Source organism: Alligator mississippiensis, chromosome 12, assembly GCF_030867095.1.
Source record: "Alligator mississippiensis isolate rAllMis1 chromosome 12, rAllMis1, whole genome shotgun sequence".
NCBI lineage: Eukaryota > Metazoa > Chordata > Crocodylia > Alligatoridae > Alligator > Alligator mississippiensis.
In genome coordinates this window covers 14,107,470-14,124,186 of record NC_081835.1, presented here as the reverse complement: position 1 = coordinate 14,124,186, position 16,717 = coordinate 14,107,470, and the positions used below count along the sequence as shown (strand labels likewise).

The following is a 16,717-nucleotide window of genomic DNA, read 5'->3' as shown; positions in this document are numbered from 1 at the left end:
TGCCTATAAATAAATGAATACTTTTCAAGCTACACGATTCTCTTTTAACTCGCCTTTGTTCACCTTTTCATTACTCTTTCCTTTCATGATCAAGACTGACAGTTTAAGAAATTAGGTTGTATCACTGATATTTCTCCTGGCAAATAAGCTTGGAAGGTTTCAGTATGACAGAAAACCTGTGAAGTATCTTTCCTATACATAAGATCTCTGAAATACATCCTTAATGTAAGTTTGATGTAATAAATCACTCCTTGTAAAACCATCAGGTACCAGGTGGAAAACTTTCCTCCTGTTTTTCTGAGTAATCAAAAAAGAGAGAGAATTGTCTCTATTTAATGTCCTCATATTTTAATGATCAAACCTGTGGGTCTGAATCAGATCAAATTTCCTAAGACAGTTGATTCTTCTCCCTGTACAATGAATTTTGATTTTCCTCTACTAAAGCCTCAGCAAAAGGAATAGATTGTCAATTCCATGTCCATATTTTCCAGTATTAAACACAAGAAGGCTTTTACGTTTTCTTCCTCCTCCTGGGTTAAAATAAAAGTTAATTAGATGGTCTAGTGGACGGTTGAATGGATCGTAATTATACCCCTCAAAGACAGATGAACTCACGTATGCATTCCTGTTGAATAGAGATACAAAAAACCCCCACATTAATATCAAACTACATAAGTATGCACCAGTCCTGGGGCTGATTCAGAGGGGGAGTGGGGGCCAGCTGCATCCCACAGTGCCCACCCTCTGGCACTTGGCATCCCATCTTTACATCCCTTCCTCTCTTGGCATCTTTGTCCAAGGCACCAAAATTGTTAGTTGCTCTCTCTCTCTTTCTGGTTTCACAGGCCTCTATAACCACATTAACTCCAACCTTCCATCTCCTCCTATCTTGCACAACCTCCTTCTACCTTGCTGCACTGTCCTCTGTCCCTTCCAGGTCAGTTTTTATGTTATCATCTCATTGTTGCCTAGGTCTGCCTTGATGTCTGGTACCCTCCACCTCAGCTTCCAAAATACGCCTCTTTCATCGGTGCTCACGATATGCCCTGCCCATTCCATTCTCTGCAATCTCACATTGCTCAGGATACCATGTCTTTTGTCTTTGCCTGCCAGCTCTCACTTACATCTCCGCCTCCACACTCCATCTTTTTGAGATTTCTTTAGATTTTCCTTGATGCCATTATTTTATTTAGGCTCAACAGGCATATGTTATCACTGTAAATTCTTGCCTTTATTTCTTCAATTATTTGATTGTCCCCAGTGATTATTGTTCCTCAATATTTAAACTTTGCTTCCTTTCCTTGGGATTCATTCTGCACCAGGCATTCTGCATATGGTTTGCCAGGCAGTGAAAACCAAAACCCTGACGTAAGTGGGGAAGCAGGAGACCTAGAGGAAGAGCAAGCAGGAGGGGGCAACAGGGGAGCTGGTCTCATACTTCCTGAGAAATCAGGGCTATCAGCTAGTTACCTCAAGTGCCTGTACACGAATGCATGGAGCCTGGAAACAAGCAGGAAGAATGGGAAGTCCTTGCACAGTCCCAGAACTATGATGTGATTGGAATAACAAAGACTTGATGGGAGCTGGCATGACTGGAGCACTGTCCCGGATAGGTTCAAACAGGCCAAGCCCTATGAGGAGAGACTAGGGCACCTGGACCTCTTCAGCCTCGGCAAGAGAAGGTTGACAGGCGACCTTGTGGCTGCCTATAAGTTCATCACGGGGGCACAGAAGGGAATTGGTGAGGTTTTATTCACCAAGGCACCCCCGTGGGTTACAAGAAATAATGGCCACAAGCTAGCAGAGAGCAGATTTAGATTGGACATTAGGAAGAACTTCTTCACAGTTCGAGTGGCCAAGGTCTGGAACAGGCTCCCAAGGGAGGTGCTGCTCTCCCCTACCCTGGGGGTCTTCAAGAGGAGGTTAGATGAGTATCTAGCTGGGGTCATCTAGACCCAGCACTCTTTCCTGCCTATGCAGGGGGTCGGACTCGATGATCTATTGAGGTCCCTTCCGACCCTAACATCTATGAATCTATGTTCAGGAAGGAAAGACAGAGGAGAAGAGGAGGAGGAGTTGCACTTTATGTAAAAGAGCTGTATGACTGCTCAGAGCTCCAGTTGAAAGCCTCTGGGTTAGAGGGGACAGCAACAAGGGCAATGTTGTAGTGGATGTCTGCTGATCACAGGCCCTGGTTTCTCATGGGGAACTTCAGTCACCATGACATCAAATTCTGGCCACCCTTACCATGAAGAAGTTTTTCCTGATATTTAGCTTAAATCTGCTGTCTGTCAGTTTGTGACCATTGTTCCTTGTTACCTCAAGAGGCACCCTGGTGAAAAGAGCATCTCCGATCCCTTGCTGTGTCCCCCTAATGAATTTGTAGGCAGCCACAAGATCACCTCTCAGCCTTCTCTTGTGGAGGCTGAAGACGTCCAGGTCCCTCAGTCTCTCCTCATAGGGCTTGTCGTGTAAGCCCCTAACCATATGAGTGGCCCTCCTCTGGACCCTCTTGAGTCTATCAACATCCTTCTTGAAGTATGGGGCCCAAAACTGGATGCAGTACTTCAACTGCGGTCTGACCAATGCTGCATAGAGGGGAAGTATCACCTCCTTGGATCTATTTGTTATGTATCTCCTGATGTATGATAAAGTACGGTTAGCTTTGCTGATAGTTTCGTCACACTAATGACTCATGTTCCTCCTGAAGTCCACTATGACTCCGAGATCCCTTTCTGCTTCTGTGCTGCTGAGAGGGTCACTTCCCAGCCAGTAGGTGTGCTGGAAATTTTTGTGCCCACTTTTCTAACCTGTCCAGGTCTGCCTGCAATCGTTCCCTACCCTCTGGAGTGTGCACTTCACCCCACAATTTAGTATCGTCCTCAAACTTGGACAGAGTACGCTTCACACCCACATCCAAGTCACTGATGAAGATATTGAAAAGTACAGGTCCAAGGATCGAACCCTGTGGGACCTCACAAACCACATCCTTCTAGGTCAATACCAACCCATCTAATGCCACTCTCTGCATGTGACTCCCAAGCCAATTTGCCACCCTCCAGACCATGTAAATATGTGTCACAGCCTCTTAATTTATTTATGAGAATAGGATGAAATACTGTATTGAAGGCCTTGCTAAAGTCCAAGAAAATGGCATCCACCTCTACCCCTGCGTGACAGAGAGCAGATTGAGGCTAAATATCAGGAAAAACTTCTTCACAGTCAGGGTGGCCAGAATTTGGAGTGGGCTTCCAAGGGAGGTGGTGCTCTCCCTTACCTTGGGGGTCTTTAAGAGAAGGCTGGATAGGCATCTGGCTGGGGTCATCGGACCCCAGCACTCTTTCCTGCCTAGGCAGGGGGTAGGACTCGATGATCTTTTGAGGTCCCTTCAACATCTATGAATCTATGAATCTGCTGGGAGGGAAATCCAGCAGTTTGCAGGCAACCCAGGAAGTTTTTGGAGAGTGTTGGGGACAACTTCTTTGGTGCAAGTGCTTGAGTGGCAAACTAGGGGCCATGCTCTTCTTGACCTGTTGCTCACAAACAGGGAAGAATTGGTGGGGAATCTAGTAGTGGATGGCAACTTGGGCAGCAGTGACCACAAGATGATAGAGTTCAGGATCCTGAGGAAAGGAAGGATTGAGAGCAGCAGAGTAAGGACCCTAGAGCTCAGAAAATCAGACTATGACTTGATCAGGAAACTCCTGGGCAGGATCCCCTGGGAAGCCAGTTGGAGGGAGGGAAAAGTCCAGGAGAGCTGAGATGAGTATAAAAGCATTGCTCAGGGGTGTAAGGATGAAGTCAGGAAGGCCAAAGTGCAATTGGAGTTGCAGATAGCAAGGGAGGTTAAGGGTTAGCAAGAAGGGTTTCTACAAGTATGTTGGCAGCAGGAGGAGGATCAGGGAAAGGGTATGTCTCTTACTGAACAGGGCAGGCAACCTTGTGACAGAGGAGGCAGAAAAGGCTGAAGTGCTCGATGTCTTCTTTGCCTCAGTCTTCACAGGCAAGGTCAGCTCCCAGACTACTGCATCAGGAAGCACAGTTTGGGGAGGAGGTGAGCAGCCAACACTGGTGAAAGAACAGGTTAGGGACAATTTAGAAAAGCTGGACATATACAAGTCCATGGGGCCAGACAGGATGCACCTGAGGGTGCTGAGAGAGTTGGATGATGAGACTGTAGAGCCATTGGCCCTCATCTTTGAAAACTCATGGTGATCAGGAGAGGTCCAGGATGACTGGAAAAGGGAAAAAAATAGTGCCCATTTTTAAGAAAGGGAAAAACGAGGATCCAGAGAACTACAGATTGGTCAGTCTCACCTCAGTTCCTGGAAAAATCATGGAGTACATCCTCAAGGAATCCGTTTCTAAGCACTTGGAGGAGAAGGAGATTAGAAACAGTCAGCATGGATTCACCAAGAGCAAATCATGCCCAACCAACTTGATTTCCTTCTATGGTGAGGTGACTGACTCTGTGGATGTGGGGAGACCAGTGGATGTGATATACCTTGATTTCAGCAAGGCTTTTGGTACAGTCTCCCACAACATTCTGTCAGGTAAACTAAGGAAGTATGGGCTGGATGAGTGGATGGTAAGGTAGATAGAAAACTGGCTGGAGTATTGGGCTCAGAGGGTAGTAATCAATGGCTTGATGTCTAGTTGGCAGCTGGTATCAAGGGGAGTGCCCCAGGGGTTGGTCTTGGGGCTGGTTTTGTACAATATCTTCATTAACAACCTGGAAGATGGTATAGAGTACATTCTCAGCAAGTTTGCACATGATACCAAGCTAGAAGGAGTAGTAAATATGCTGGAGGGTAGGGCTAGGATTCAGAGTGACCTAGACAAATTGGAGGATTGGGCCAAAAGAATCTCATGAGGTTCAATAAAGACAAGTTCAAAGTCCTGTTCTCAGGACAGAAGAATCCCATGCACCAGAATAGACTGGGGTCTGACTGGCTGGGCACACAGCTCTGCAGAAAAAGACCTGGGGGTTACAGTGGACAATAAATTGGATATGAGCCAGCAGCGTGCCCTTGTTACCAAGAAGGCTAATGGCATCCTGGGCTGCATTGGTGGGTGTGTTGACAGTAGGTCAAGGGAAGTGATTCTTCCCCTCTATTCAGCACTGGTGATGCCACATCTGAAGTATTGTATTCAGTTTTGGGCCCCCCCACTACAGAAAATGTGGACAAATTGGAGACAGTCCAGCAGAGGGCAACCGAAATGGTTAGCGGACTGGGGGACATGATTTCTGAGAAGAGGCAGAGAACTTGGGCTTATTTAGTCTTGAGAAGAGAAGACTGAGGGGGGATTTAATAGCAGCCTTCAACTACCTGAAGTGGGGTTCAAAAGAGGATGGAGCTAGGCTGTTCTCAGCGGTGGCAGATGACAGAAAAAGGAGCAACTGTCTCAAGTTGCAGCAAGGGAAGTTATGGTTAGATATTAGGAAAAATGGTCTCACTAGGAGGGTGGTGAAGCACTGGAACAGATTACACAGAAAGATGGTGGAATCTCCATCCTTGGAGGTATTTAAGACCCGGCTGGGACAAACTTTGGCTGGGATGATCTAGTTGCGGATAGTCTTGTCTTGAGCAGGGGGTTGGACTAGATGACCTCCTGAGGTCCCTTCCAACCCTAATTTTTTATGATTCTATGATTCTATATACAAACAGTCTCTGCCTAGTAGAAAATGAAATGGAAATGATGCAAAAGAATCAAGAGATCATAGTCAAGCACCAAAGAACTTCGGCTTGCTATTGATGTCAGCAAAACTGCCAGGGCTATGGGGCTAGGGATCTGGGTTCACAGCTCCCTTCCCCCTGCCCCCTGCAGCAATGGCTGAGTCCTGGCTGTGCCCATGGGAGGTGATGGCTGCAGCAGCAACGCAGAGCACGGGGCCTAGCTTCCCCTCCCCCAAGGGTGGCATGGCCGGAGCGGAGCCCATGGGGTGGGGGGGCGGGCAGGTGCAGGCTGCCTGCTGTGGGCTTGGGCTCCCTACCCTGCTGCTTTTCCCCATGGGGCCTTTGCATCCCAGCAGGTGGGACCTGGTGCTGCAGGGCAGAGCAGGGCTGGGTGGGAAAGCTCATTGCCGCTCCAAGTCCTGTGTCACCCTGGAGAATCATCCCTTTCCCACCCAGCAGCAGCAAGGGGCACAAATTCACACCTCCACCCCTGCAGCTGCTGGTCTGGCAGGGGGGCTCTTTGCCAGGGTGGCACAGGGCTTGCAGCGGCAAGGAGCTTTCCTGCCCAGTCCTGCTCTGCCCTGCCACACCGGGTCCTGCCTGCTGGGCTGTGGAGGCTCTGGGAGAGGGCACCAGGGCGGGGAGCCTGAGCCCGCAGCGGGCAACCTTCACCCATCCCCACTCTGTGCGTAGATCGGGGGGGGACGTGCACTCCCTGCCCCCCCAGGGAGTGTGTGCAGCAGTGGGGAGCCAGCACCCCTGTCCCCCAGATGAGTCACCTGTGGCTCTATCCCATTCCCCACTGGGGTCCTGCAGCCATGCATGGCCCCAGGTCCCAAGCCCCATGCACTGCCTCAGCTGGACAGTGGCAGCAGTCTCAGCCCCATCCCTGCCCAACTGCCTCCCTCTCTATAGGGGCCTCAGTCTCTCCCTCCCCCACCAGACTTACCTGCAGGGAGCTGCTCTCCAGGCTGCCTGGTGGCCATGTGCAAGCATATGTGTGCATGTGCACATGGCACCCCCTGCCTGACCGCCCTCCTCCTGCTCCTCCCAGCCTCTTGCAGGCTGGAACTCTGCCAGCCTGCAGAGAGCTCTTTGCAAAAGTTGAAAATCTATGTTTCTCTGAAAAAATGAGAAATGCACACTTTTCTCAGTTAAAAGGGAAAATTCATGTTTTTTAAATTTTTTCCATGGAAAACAGAAAACCTGGATTCCTGATGATCACAAAATTGCTACTTAAACCTGTTAGTTACAGACAATGGTGAAAGCCTAATGAACAGCAGTCTCCCTGAGCTGCCCTGTCAGACAAAGTGCCCCATCCTAGTGTGTGCATTTTGCTTCCTACTTCTCCCACCCATGGCAGTCTTTGTGAGGTCCTTGAAAGATCACCGCACAGCTATGTTCATCATGCCCGTGCTGCAGATATTCTACCCTTGACAAGACAGAGGCCTTTATGGACGCTTGATGTGTCTCCAGCCTTTAGCAGAACTGAGGATTCATTTCTTCAGCTTTCTTGTGCTCTAAACAAGAAAGCTATGGAAATGTGACGAAAAGTCTCCACAAATAGTTCAAAGAGTGCAAGTAATTTAAGATAGCGATCTTCATCTGAGATGATAGATGGAAATAATGGGCTTCTATTCTGGGTTCAAGTTAAGTCATGGAGAAAGGGAGGGCAGTTTTGATGAAGCAAAAATCAAACCTAATTTTCATCTTGTAAGCTAAGCTCATATAACCTCTAAAACTCTTTCTGAGTCTGGAAAATTTAATTAAGTTTAAAAAACCCCTCAAATTATTTGCCATTCTCAAGGTTTGTGTTGTTATTACAAGACTAGAAATGCATGTGATTTACAAATTATTAGATAGGAAAAGAACTGTGAAAAATGTACTTGATGAATACCATTTGGTCATGTACGGAGTTAGGTAAGCAAAGAAACAATGAATGATTAATATCTAATTTGTGATATTATTTTACCAATGGTGGTGGTTACAGCTGTCATTGTGGATGGAAATGCTCAGCTGGTATAACACTTAAAATTTTTTATTGCAAAAATTTTAGCCCATTGTTGTACATCTGGATAAGATGCAATAATGTGTAGGCCAGTGGTTCTCAACATTTTTAGACTCATGGCAACCCTCCATAACTTTTGTGAACTGAGCAGCATCTATTAAAAAAAACTAACTTTATTTATTACAGGGCTTACTTCCTTGCAGAGAGGCCAGGCAGTGGTTGCAGGGGAACAGCCGAGCACGGACAAATCTGACTTACCTGGGTTATTGTGTCACACCTCCTGGCACCCTTCAAAGGGATGACCTGGCACCCTAGTTGAGGTCAGGCCGAGGGTCTAGGCAGGGGGACTGGAATGACTGCCGCTTACTATATCAAATATATTTGGTTACCTGGACCTGGTGTTTCTTTCCAGTTGTTGTCTCATCACAGATTTAAACTGCTTGCTGTGTCAGAGATTTCATTTTTCATTAGACTGTACAATGCCTAATAGAATAAAGTGCCGATCCCTGATTGAGGATTCTGAGCATGATTGTGGTATAAATAGGAATATTGTAGTGTGCATAGGAATAACAATGGTAGACAAAGCACAGAGAAGCACATGACTTAGATTTCCATCAAAGCAAAATTGTACTAAAGATAAAAGGGCCTAATTCAGGTCTTTATTGATGTCAGGGAAGTTGCATTTACTTTTACCAGGTATCAACATGATAACTCTTAGTTCTTTATTTTAAAGAACTCTAACCTCCTCTCATTTTCTCTGCTCCCCAAATGCAGGGAAAGAAGCTCACATCTTAATCTCAGTGTTACAGTAGCATTAAGTGTTTTGTCTTGTTTATCCTTAGATCTTCTCTGGCAATTTGTGTCCATTTCTAAACTGCTGGAAGGGCCCCGTCACAACTGAAAACGAATTATTTACAAAAACACAGAGCCATTCATTTCTTCCAGAGCAGCCAGTTAAGGGCCACTTCTTGTTATTGATTTTTGGAATCTTTGAATACTTAATTGTCCAGGCCGTGTAAAAGAAAAGAAAAATTACTGTGACACATTTTCCTTGGGTTTGAAAAATGGCCTTTCATTTCTGAGTCAATTCAGTTCTGCAAAAAAACAAGGCCAGTGCCTCCTCATTACATAGTTTTTTGAATTCTCTTCTGTTTAAAAGGTGCCTTTTCCAGCCATGTCAATCCAAGGAAATTTATTTAGGCAGTCTCGGGGGAAGAGGCTGGCAAAGTGTCAATGGGTCTTTTTATAAGGAGACCTTTATTCACCGAGCTGTAACTTGGCCTAAGCCTGGCTTTTAAGTTTAAATACACACAAAATGTCTTTTTTTTTTAAAGCCTCTGTGCTTCAGTTCTGATTGTAAGTCTCCAAAGGAATTTATTAGCCCCATAAATAAAACAGCTGGTCCAACAATAATACATTTGTACGTTGGCCCTTTTATTTTGATGTAACGTGACAGACATAAGCAATCTTTACATGACTGCCTCAACAAATGTGTAGTGGGACATATTGAAAGAGCCTGCAATATAAATGATAAGTTGTTCTACCCTGTGAACTGGAATACGATGTACATTTGGAGTAAATGGCATGCAATATAACATTGATCCTGTTTAGTGAGTAAGGGTGAAAATTCAGGAAGTGTTGATTGCTAAATCCACATTACAGAGTAACCTAACTCGACACAACAGATTTTCAGATAAATGCATTGGCTTTAGTGCACCTACCAGTTGTTGCAACTCTTTGCCCAAGAAAGCAGACGCTTCAGAGGCATGCCTGGGCCATTTTGCAGTCTGGCAGGCAGCGGTGCACAGGGTGGCAGCAACATCCAGACCTCTGGTAGCTGTGGCTGCTATTCCTCACCCACCCTGCCAAGTTGGTGCCCAGGGCTACTGCCCTGCTCCCTGCTACTTTGTGCCAGGTGACCATTGTGCTTTCAGTTATGAAAGTAGTTTGCGCGGCACTAACAAGTGCATGTAAATGAATTGTCCACACATTTCTCTGCAAATAGAAGCCCATGTGCTCAAGGCCTCGTACAAATGATGTTTCTCTAAAATGCTGCTTTGCATCCACTTACTTACCACTTCTGTTTTTATTGCATTACAGGTAAATACTAAAATGTGAGGTGAGAGAGACCCACTTTCCTCATCTCCCAAAGGGAAATGCTGCTGAATAAACTTAGTTAACAGTTTTTTAAAGGATTTTTTTTCTGTTTTGAGTATTTCTGTAATTCTGTCTGGGATCCACAATATGGCCTACCATGGCCCCACTCATGGATGGTCCATACAGGATGCATGAGCTCTGTAATTCATTCACTCCCCTCTGTGCATCTCGGCAGAAAAACGCCATAAGGAACCAAGCTGATTTAGTAGGAGAAACCTCTTACAATGGAAGTAAAATGCATATTGAGAAATCCACTCATTAACAGAGGTGTAACAACAAATGCTTGTGCTTAAGAACGCAGATTTAAAACAATGTTGCCCACATACATATATTTATCTGGGTTCTGAGGAAATCACGTCGGCTTTCCCCACATTAGCAACGTCATGCATCCCTGGTGTGATGCTCCTGAAATCAAAGGGCGCTATGCCAGGCGTGGATATAGCTACAGTCGTCTCCAGTACTTGGACAACAATTTTATGGTCTCTAAGCAGGGTATACAATTGTTTTGTTTCAATTGACTTCTGGGAGTTCCTGGAACAAAAAGTTGTATTTTCTCTGCAACAGAGAGCTGCAGCTGACACTTTAATGGTATCGCCATGATTTTCTTAGGAGGCACTCTTTTTACCTGGACAACAGAAACTGGTGTCTTTTATTTATTTATTTATTTTTACAACAGAGTGTGTAGTTTATTTAAAGTCGTAAGTCAAACAAAGCATGCAAGCACAGCCGAGGCAGGCTAAATTAGATAAGTACTAGGCCGTAAAGCTTCTGAAGGATATATGATGTCTGCATGATCAGACTCCCTGACTAGTGAAACATAACAGAAAGGCCTAAAATATATAGAAATATAAAACAGTGAGTGAGACTATTTTTGCTAGTTTTTATTCAAAATGAATTGGAATTTAGAAACAATAAGTCCGTTAGTTCTAAATTGGGATAATTAACCTCACTTTTGTATAAGGCAACATGAATCCATATCAACCTTATTTTAAGATAGCCAAAAAGCAGGGAGTTGCTTCAGGCCTGTAGAAGAGTGTGATTTCTGAAACCCCAAAACACTTTATAGTTCAAAACGAATGCCCGTGTTCTCTTTCCACCACTGAATTTCTTTCTCTGGGGTTTTTAAGAAAGCTTTAAAATAGTGTTTATATAGTTCCTGTAGCTCATCTGTGGCTCATGTTTTTCTCACCTGATATTGTAGAGATGTGATGCTGTATTACGGAAATGGATCTATAAACATACGATTATTTAAAACCGCTGCAAAAATTAAGACTTCCAACATTTCTACTTCTTGAGGTTTTTTCTTCACAGTCCAAGTTATGCTGCACATCAGGAATTGTTACCACTGATGGATATAAGTGCTAACAATTAAGCCAATGACAGAAGACATAATCACTCTAATTAGAGAGAGATTTTTCTCATATGAGTAGCTTAATTGGTTTCATCAAATAAGGCAGACCTGATTGTGCTCATAATGTACTGAAGGATTTATATACATTTTGTTTTGTTTCCCTTCTTTTTTTTTTTATTACCAAGAACTCATGTACATTCAGCTTTACCTCATCTCTTGCTGCTTGCAGCTAGTTGGTGTTAGCCAATTTGGCCACCAAAAATGACCCCTTTGATGGAAATATTTGACAAAACTACTCTTATTCTCCCTAGCTGAATTATTTCCTAAATGCATTTGTGTGCACGGGGAAGGGTAGATAAGATAATTTCTCCCATCCTTTTAAAAATACCCCACCCTAGGACCTCTGCAAGGAAAGAAGTTCGGATAAAATTGGCTCACATCTATACCTCTACACTTGTCCCAAATCAAATTTCCCATCCCTCTTCTTTTCAGCTTTGTATCTTCACCAGAAATCCAAGCCTTTATGCCTGAATGGAGAGCTGACTCTCTTTTAGTTCAGGGGTCCACAAGCAGCTCTTGAAACCTTGGTTTTCTTCTACACCTCCCTAGTGGAAAATTATAAATATACTCACACTTCAGGGCCACTATGGAGGGATTCAGAACTGCCTTGATTTTCCCCGAGTGCTTCACCTTGCATAGCAATAGCAAGAATGAGCACTATCACATGATACTCTCATTTGCCAGATGCTAGGAGGGTCAACAGCTCCCATCTTCTCTCCACAGAGGACCAGAACCTAGACCAGAGATGGACTGGACTCGCATGTACCCTAAATTAGGGATCACTCCCCAACTCTGACAGGTCACTCCCCTTTGTCACACACATTTCTCTATGAGCATCCCATTGGTTTAGCTAGCACTCTGACCTGAACATTTTCATTAAAGAGTTCAAAAGTTGCAAGTCTGATTTCCATTATGATTATACCTTGAAAAATGTTTTTTTTTCCAGTACTCCCCATCATCCTCACTAACATATGTGCTGGGTTTAACGAATTTTCAAAAATATCTGATCTCTGCTCACTAGAATATATAATCAGTAGGGCTATGCAAAGCTTCAGGTGCTGATTTGATTCGGAGGAGATTTGGCCCGATTTGGTGTCCAAATCTCCAAATCCAAATTGAGTCAGGGGACCAATAACAAGGTCTGAGTTGATTCAAAGATCTCTGAATCTTCGGAAAAGATTTGGAGAGCTTCGATGATTCGGACAGTCCCCGCCCGCTGCAGCAGGGAGCTGGAGCCAGACTCGGAGCTGGTAAGTAGGGGGAGGGGAGGCTGGAGGGGGCCATGGGGGAACCCCTGCCAGGCCCCATCCCCTGCCTGCTCTCCCAGCCCCCCCCAACCCCAACCTGCCCCAACTCTGGTGCTTTAAAAAAATCCTCTTGCTCCCTGGGTGCTGCCCAGTGAGGGGTGATCCCCACTGCCCCCCACTGCCCCATGCTGCATGGGGGGCTCTGCAAAGCCCCCTGACCCTGCCCTGCTCCCCCCAGCCTTCCCCCTGGCTGCTGTGCCCACCCCAGCTCTGGCTCTTTAAGAAAAAAAACCCCACTCACCAGCTCCTACAGAGGCCTCATGGCTTTGTGGGGCTCATGCATAGCCCCCCACATGGCACAGGGCAGCAAGGGGTAACAGGAATCACCCCCACAGGGCAGGAACTGGTGAGTTCAGGGGGTTTTTTTGTGTTTTTTCCTTAAAGGGCCGGAGCTAGGGCAGGCGGGGCAGCCATAGAGGGGGCTGGGACAGTGGGGGAGGCTTGGGGGGGGCTCATGCAGAGCCCCTCACACCATGTGGGGAAGTGGGGGGCAGCAGGGATTGCCCCCCTGCCTGGCAGCACCCACTAAGTCGGAGCTTTTTTCCCCAAGTACCAGGAGGTGGGGAGGCTGGGAGAGTGGGCGGGGGATGGGCCTGTGCGATTTGGAGATTTGGCAGGAGCCGAATCTCTGAATCAGATTCTGGACAGTGATTCAAATCACTGAATTGAATCACTGTCCCGCGAATCGGCCAAATCCGAATCTGAAGCAAATACTAGCCACTTCGCACAGGCCTAATAATCAGGATTCTGAATCAGTTTTCATTTAATTGATGCCAGCTGGCTATAGCCTAGGTGTAATAAAACTTCTACAATACTGTATTATTATTTGGGAGTGTTCCTGGTTATTGATCAAAGCAATTATCTTAGTTTTTAAAGTATGTCTGTCACACTGATTAAAAATACTTAAAAGTTGCAAATGTCATTGTCCTTGACTAATGTGGAGTAAATATCCACAAAATCTAGTGTTTGAAATGGTAATCAATTTTGCTGTTCAGGCAATTAACAGCAGCATTTTTTGAAGTGAAAACCGTGAGAATACATTTAACTCATTCATTTAAGTAGCTGGTTGTCATCTTTTTGACACATTCTTTCCTCTCGTCCTCCCTACCCTGCCAAAAGTCACTAAATTTTGGGTTATCTTTCTCCCTCCTTCAGGAGAGGAATGTTTTCCTCTGGAGAAAGTTTCCTTCAGAGCTCTTCAAGCAGGCTTCAAATTAGGCATACTTTTATATGCCCATAGGACTGTATAAATCAAGAAAATTATGCAAACACTGGCTATTTGAAAGAAGTGGGAAAGATCTTTTTTCCTTTATAGAATTTTAAATATCAAAAGTAGAAAAACTCTTGGATATTAGCAATAGGCACTATGCAGAAACTAGATAGAAAGATAATGTGAGAGGGGAAATCTTTTGTAGAAATTATTTTAGTCCTAATTCTTCACTCCATCATATTAGTTTTATTCTGGCACAACTCCATTGAATGCAAACCCCTTTTACAGAACTGTGGGCCTTTTGATAGAACTACATCAGCTTACACCTAGTGTAGCATAGATGAGAGTCTGACTTTTTGAGAAAATATGCAGTATTGCCATCCTCAAGCATTCAAAATCAACTTTTTAGGGATTGATTCCTGAGATTGGTTCCAAACCCATAAGATTACACCTAAAAAGATTGGATTGATCTCCCTTGATCTTCCCCAGTTCATCCTGCACAGGGTGTCAGAGAGAAGAATATAGTATTGTTAACATGCTAAAATGGACCGAGAAATGAGATGTTGGCTTCTGTTTTAGGACCTCTCAGTCCTGCGTCTGGAAGAAAGAAAGAGACTGGGGGGGGGGGGGGGGAGAAGAAGGTGTGGACTGGTTAGGAAAGATCTGTACCATATTCGAGCAGTTTGCAGTTTGGACTGGGTTGGACCACTCAGGATTTTCAAAATCTCCACAGCCCAGATTTTTGTAGGAAGCATTCAGGACAGATTTCTAGAAGGCATCCACATTTGAAGCCAGATTTGCAAGAGATCTTTCTTTTTAAAGATCTTAAGGAAGGACATATTCAGAGGATCTGCACATTGATTACCAGGAGCATCTGAAAATGTGGACTCCATTATGGATGCTAAGACTTTGTCAGCAAGATCCACAAGCTTCCCCCTCACCCCCAAAAAACCCAAACGGTCCTGTTTTCCTTACTTAAAGTTGGTAGCAAAGATGGGAGCAGAATCAGAGCCTTCAAACTCTAGTCCAGAGACAGCACCTAAGATTTTTCCCACTAACATACCTGTCACGCCACTGAAATGAAGGGAATTATCTATGTGCAAACACACTGCAGTCATGTCCATCAGTACTAATTGCAGTTAAGACCACCTAAGGGCCAATTAGTAATTATTTCCTCACTTATTCTGTTACATTACTGTCAAACATTTTTTAAAACAATGCTGAAGATCAAGACTGCAAAGCTTTTTTCTTCTTACCATTTCATATTCATTTCCTTTCAAAAAATTCTCAGCAGTCAACAAGCATTAGATATACACATTTTTCAAACTGACAAGGTAGACCAGCTTTAGAAACCAGCTAAAAGTGGGGCAATAAATTCTTAGGACTTTCTTTTTTTTAGGAATACTTTATTTAAGCATTTAGAAACATTTCCACAGCTTCCTAGTCATATTTAAAAACATGATGCAAAAAAAAATTAAGTTTAAACTTAATCAGACAAGACTATTAATTTATATACACACACAAATGCTAGCTTTCTTGCTCCATTTTTCTGAAAATATATGAGGAAGCAAATAGAAGACTGACCCACTTACAGATGCACTATGAGACTGCCATTGGCTATTAAAGTAAAAATCGTTACATTGAACAGGAGACCAAGTAGACAAAACCATAGAAGGAGCTATGTCATTATAAACACAATCACCAATTGAAAATATCATTTAAATCAGTTGAATACACAGCAATTTTAACAATCAAATGAAACCAATAGTTACATTACAGCCCTAGAACTTATTTGTAACAACTCATAATTTATTTGTGAACACAACTCTCTTGCACAACTTGTCCTGTAGTTGACTGCGGTATAGTAGCACATAGTGGTTATGCTATCTAGATTCTTGAAAAGATATGGCAACAATAATGGGGTAAGTGTATACTGTAGGTGTCTGATTTAGAGGCACAGACAAGGAGACAGAGTCTTGCTTTTCTTTTGTAGCCTGGAAAGTATGCCAGACACAGCCGGTGAATTCTCAGGGCAATGTGGGGTTTCATTGACACGCGTAGCGAAGCTCATTCCAGTTTGTAGCTGTTATTAAATTCCACCTGCCCTGTCCAATCCATTTACAGTTGTCAGAGGAGCAAATTTTACAGTCTGAACAAACAGTTTGAAGCCTGCAAATGCCTGAGTTTTCCAGTTAAAATAAACAGCTCTAACAAGACATACTTGGACAATTTGGCTTGTGCATAAGAACGTGCACAATGACTGGCTTTACCCTTTTGGATGATGCCAGTTGTGAAAGTGTAAATTCTGCCCAGTATCTGCAGAACCTCACCATGGAGACAAACTGGGACCGTAACATATTCTTTGTGGTTACTATGTTGCCAAATCTATTTTTCCATTTGAACCATTCTTTGAGCACTACATACAAGAGTTGTTTTCAAGTCGCAGCGTACAGCTTCTGTTAGTAGCAGGAAACAGAGCAAATCAAATCTTTCTGCCGTATGTTTCCCAACAAGAGCGATTTGCTTCATGTCAGTCATTCCCTCGGCTCAGCCCCAAGCTCTCATTCCCTGTGCTCTTTTTTCTTCATGTTTCACATCCTTTACTCTGAAGAGATAATCATTACAAACTATGAGTGCTATAATTATTATTTGCTATAATTAGCAAATGAAATGAGAGACGGACACTTTTCAGAGGGTCACAATAGCACTGTCACACAAGTGACAATTATGTTCAAGGCCTTAATTCTAGAAATATATTAACATTTGGTAGATGGTGGAGAGGAAGTGGAACGTAGATGGTGATAATTAATCCACTAATTAAGCAAGCGGGGTTTCAAAAATAATTCTCACATAGACACAGTTTGGTTGGCTAAGGGCTATAAACAGTGAAATAAAACCAACTGGATCAACTTTATAAGCCATGGATGGCACCGTGTCAGTCAACTA

General features: G+C 44.1%; 2 protein-coding genes across 2 annotated transcripts in view; one reads left to right on the top strand and one right to left on the bottom strand.

The window, feature by feature from the left end:
- SSUH2 (ssu-2 homolog) overlaps positions 1 to 9,875 on the top strand; it is an 88,722-nt gene extending 78,847 nt beyond the window's left edge. The window contains exon 12 of the mRNA XM_019499784.2: positions 9,787 to 9,875. Coding sequence (XP_019355329.2) covers positions 9,787 to 9,804 — 18 coding nt within the window. The 3' untranslated portion in view covers positions 9,805 to 9,875. The remainder of the gene's footprint in view (positions 1 to 9,786) is intronic.
- A 5,281-nt stretch (positions 9,876 to 15,156) lies between these two features.
- Positions 15,157 to 16,717, bottom strand: part of LMCD1 (LIM and cysteine rich domains 1) — a 65,490-nt gene continuing 63,929 nt past the window's right edge. Inside the window, exon 7 of the mRNA XM_019499707.2 lies at positions 15,157 to 16,376. The gene's annotated coding sequence lies outside the window, so the exon portion shown is untranslated. The remainder of the gene's footprint in view (positions 16,377 to 16,717) is intronic.